Below are 4,209 nucleotides of genomic sequence, written 5' to 3'. Positions count from 1 at the left end.
TTGTAGCTCCTGAAGATATGAGTTCACAAAGGAACTAGTTTGTTGTGGACTCTGGAAAATATTTTCATGGATCGCCTTACGCCTTGCAAACCAAATAGCCCACAGGGTCACAGACATTTTTGTGAACTTTTCATGATTCAAAATGTCATAAAGATCAAACAGCCAGTGTTAAGAACTAACTACTTGACCTCCAGCCGGTGCTCCTTGTGGCCCATTATTTCAAAACCTCGCACTACATCGTAGCCGCCGAGAAGTCGTGCGAATCTCGCACAGAATCGAGCGTAAAGGGGATCACGGGCTTAGCTAGGTTCGCCAGTGGACTGGGCTTTACCGATGCATAGTAGTATATGAAAGAAAAAACTCATAAATCCTGGGCGGGCCATGTCCACTTCGGCCTTGCCCTAGCTCCACCAGTGCTGACAGGCACTTCCTTCTCTAACTCCTCTACCCTCTGCCCTAGTTCTCCATCTATCTTTCCTCCAAGTCTTTCCCAACAACCGCGAATGGATCCGTGAAGCAACCTTGCGCCTTAAGGCCCCTACCTGACTAGACTCCAGTCCCCCCAATAGACCGCCTGTGGAACATGAGGAAATTGGTGGACTTTGGCATGATCACCGAAGGATGGGTAAACCCTAGAAAACTAGCGAAAAACTATTTTGCTTTCTTTAGCTTAACTTTTTTTGAGGCAAACGTTCTGTATTACTCAGCCGTCACAGTTATAGGGACGAAGTTAAGTTCCCCAGGTATCCCTAGCCAAACATGGCGGCCGGCCTCTAGCACTAATGCATGTTTTTTTTAGCTTAACTTTTTTTTTGAGGGGGCCCTTTTTAGCTTAACTGAGAAGTATTCGTTTCCTAGGCACGGCCCACAAGCCCACGTAGTGCCAAAAGCTGAGCACACGGCGACGGCGTCAGGCCACCTTTGAAATACTCCGGCTTGGCGCCCATCGTAACCGTCCCAACCAACAGCTCCCGCTTCTTGGCTTCCCATCTTCTCTTCGTCGCCGGAGCTCCAAGAAACCAAGAACCCACCATCCCCACTTCTCCAACGCACGCCTCTGCTCTCCAGCGTCACCGACTCACCGGCGACCGATGGAGCTGTTCCAGGACGGCCAGCACGTGCGGCTGCGGAGCCGCGCGCGCGGGACGTACCTGCACGCCGACGACGACGGGCTTGGCGTCTCCCTCCGCCGGCTCCGCGCGTCGATGAACGTGGCTTGGTTGGTGCACTTCTATCAGGGCCAGTACCTGCTCTTCCAGAGCGCCGCCTACGGTGGCTACCTCGCCGCCACGGCCGCGCCGGCGCGGCGCGGCCACCGCGGACGCCGCGTCGAGCAGCTCGACTACTATCACTCGGAGGTGGATCTAATGCTTTGGCAGGCCGTCCAGATGGAGAACCTCTTCCTCAACCACATCAACGGCGGCAACCTCCGCGCCAACGGGAGGTACCGCCGCTGGAACAACGGCGTCAGCGTCGACCACATCGACGACATCAACACCATCAGCACCATGATGCACTGGGTCATGGAGGTCATCCCCGCCAGGGAGATCATGCCTCGCCTTCCACGTCCGTCTCCGGTGAGTCCGCCATGTCTGCTTCTTGATTCTTCCCGAATTTGCGCGAATTGGGTTCTTGAATATCGTTAACATGCATCGGAATATGACCACAGAGATAGCAAATCGTGTTAATTTGGCTCTGTTCTTGCCAAATTTGCGCTTTCTTTGGCTTCCTCATCTGAAATTCGTATCTGTTCTTGGTTTCTTTGGCTTCTTTGATTTGATGATGGTTCTTTGCGACTCAACTGCAGCTTCCCAACCTCGTGTTGCGGCCGCGGATGATCATGTACGTGTGGCCGAACATCCACGGGGGCCTCATCACCCACGGCACGTTCGTGTTCGGTGGGAGGTCCGTGTTCCGCCTGAGGAGCGAGCTGGCTAGGCGGCTGGGCGACCTCGCAATCATGGACTTGGAGGTCGCCGACCTCGTCATGTGCTTGCCCACGCATGATGGCCGGCTTATTCCACTGGTCGTCGATCTGCCCCGCAGCGGCGAGACCCTCCACATCGTCGTCGTCATCGTCGGGTCGCCTGGTGAGAAACCTTCCTACTCTTCTCCTTTGGCAAGAAACTCATATTCTCGCAGTAGTCTTGAACTTGTCCGGATATTATGGGTTTCATGTCACTTGAGTGCTAATCTGAAAACGGTGTTCGAAACTACGAGTAGTAGTCTGAAAAACAGTTTGCTGAAACTTTTGCTGCTAATCTGTTTCAGTTAGTCTGAACTCTGAACTGCTGTAAGTTGCTCAATCAGATCAGTAGGTGTTCAGCAGGCACGACATTATGCTAGAAGGTTGTCTCAACTCTCAAGCTAGTTGTTTGTTGTCAAAAAATCATTATTTCATAAGTAAAAAAAATCCACATTGAACTTTGATATGGAAACTATTAGCTTTGATGTCACTGTTCTTTGATTCAGATGGTTTAGTTCTTCGATTTGATCCACTGAACTTTTATATGCCGCTAGTGGAAAACTTCTGAAATTGAATCAGTTCGGTCTGCCTAGTTCAGCTTCACAGAAAAGATAATGATTTCTGTTTTTTAGCCTACTGTAACTGTTTGGAGTAACGTGTGTACCAAATTCAGGTTCTATCCCACAACACATTACATTGTTTTGAGGTTTTGTACATCAGCTTTCTTTTCTAGTAGTATCTTCTTATTTAAACTTGTTGCGGTACCTGTGACACCTGATGCCTAACTGCTTAACACTTTTTCTGCCAACTCAGCCTACATGGTGCTGCAGTACGCGGATGTCGATGCATAGCAGAGAGACACCAGAGCCAGGACACCTAGAAGTCTCCTTCATGTCCACCTCGTCGGAAGTGTCGCCGCCACGGCATTAGAACTCAGTTCCTTTAATAGTTTAGTTGAATTGTTGAAATATGGGTTCAGGAAAACCCAGCTTGGTTTCGTAGGAAACCATTTCAACGTTGGCATCACCATTCTGTACATCCGAAAGTGCTTGAACATTAGTCTGTAATAATGCGTTGACAATGGCCACTATTTCAACGTGAGTTGACAATGGTCAGCTGCATTCTCTTAGCTGCAGTGAGTTGAGCACTTGAGTTATTCTGCTGAAAGTTCTGAACATGGTGAGGTTAGTGTGTCCGTGGCTTATTTGATGGACAGGAGTTGCTGCATTTTGATGCGCCCGTGGCTTATTTGATTCAGCCTATGGCCAGTGTTCTTGGCTGGCCCGTAGGTGCCTCTCAAACTTGCCTAAATTTTACCCGCAAAAAAAATCGCCTAAATTCGCTATTTTTTCTGTTAAGTTCGGGTCTGATGGTCTGAACTTTTGGTCAGTCCAACACTGGACCTGACAAGAGGGTCATGCCCTTAACCCTGGGCCGCTAGCTCTCTTTTCTCCACGGTAGCCCGGTACGCCTCTTAAGCGTTTTTTCTTTTTTCTTTTGAAAAGATGATTACCCGGGCGCCCCTATATCTCGCCTTCTGCGAGTACAGCTTCCGACTCGCTGAAGGGGCGAGTGAGCTGGGCCAGCCCACGCACCCGGGAGCCCACAGCCTCTTTTTCTGTCTTTTTAACGTTTTATGTTTATGTTTTTTGCTTTATTTTTGTACTTTTGTTTATACTTTAAAATATTGTAAAAATATATAGTACAAAAAACACTATACTATTTATTCAATATTTTACAAATGTTGAGCCAATATTTTCAAAATGTTGAACAAGTATTTGAAATATAATGAATAAGCATTCAGATAATATTGAACATGTGTATAGAAAAACTGTGATCATGTACTAAAAAAATAATTTATTTGAAAAAAATTAATCAAGCATTTAAAAAAATATTGAAAAATCATTTGAAAAGTGTTAATCAAGCATTCAAAAAATGTTAAGTCTGTACAGAAAAATGTTAAACCTATATAGAAAAATGTTGAGAATTTATTTTACAAATTATGAAAAAAAATCGATCATGTATATAAAAATATTAATCAATCATTTAAAAAAATGTTGAACAAATATTTCAAAAATATTAATCAAGCATTTGAAAAATGTGAAATGTCTATAGAAAAAATATTGGCCTTGTATTAAAAAATGATGATATTTTTTGAGCATCTATATAAATTTCTTAATCAAGCATTGGAAAAAAATATTGAACAAGTATTTGAAAATGTTAATCTAGAATTTCAAAATATT

The 4,209-nt window shown here is 45.5% G+C and overlaps 1 protein-coding gene across 1 annotated transcript; it reads left to right on the top strand.

The window, feature by feature from the left end:
* Positions 1 to 1,091: 1,091 nt before the first annotated feature.
* On the top strand, positions 1,092 to 2,817 carry LOC109742926 (uncharacterized). Its single transcript, XM_073503697.1, has 3 exons — positions 1,092 to 1,577; positions 1,808 to 2,090; positions 2,780 to 2,817. Exons 1-3 carry the CDS (start codon positions 1,092 to 1,094, stop codon positions 2,815 to 2,817), a joined length of 807 nt encoding a protein of 268 aa, XP_073359798.1.
* Positions 2,818 to 4,209: the final 1,392 nt, after the last annotated feature.

The sequence above is a fragment of the Aegilops tauschii genome, chromosome 7 (assembly GCF_002575655.3).
Source record: "Aegilops tauschii subsp. strangulata cultivar AL8/78 chromosome 7, Aet v6.0, whole genome shotgun sequence".
Classification (NCBI taxonomy): domain Eukaryota; kingdom Viridiplantae; phylum Streptophyta; class Magnoliopsida; order Poales; family Poaceae; genus Aegilops; species Aegilops tauschii.
The sequence above is the reverse complement of the archived record's forward strand: the minus strand, read 5'-3'. Positions and strand labels throughout refer to the sequence as shown.

Bases quoted from the DNA above. Each gene is read 5' to 3' on its own strand.
- LOC109742926 (XM_073503697.1), top strand. From the start codon at position 1,092: ATGGAGCTGTTCCAGGACGGCCAGCACGTGCGGCTGCGGAGCCGCGCG. The intron at 1,578-1,807 runs GTGAGTCCGCCA...ACTCAACTGCAG, and splicing joins GCCTTCCACGTCCGTCTCCG to CTTCCCAACCTCGTGTTGCG. The intron at 2,091-2,779 runs GTGAGAAACCTT...CTGCCAACTCAG, and splicing joins CGTCATCGTCGGGTCGCCTG to CCTACATGGTGCTGCAGTAC.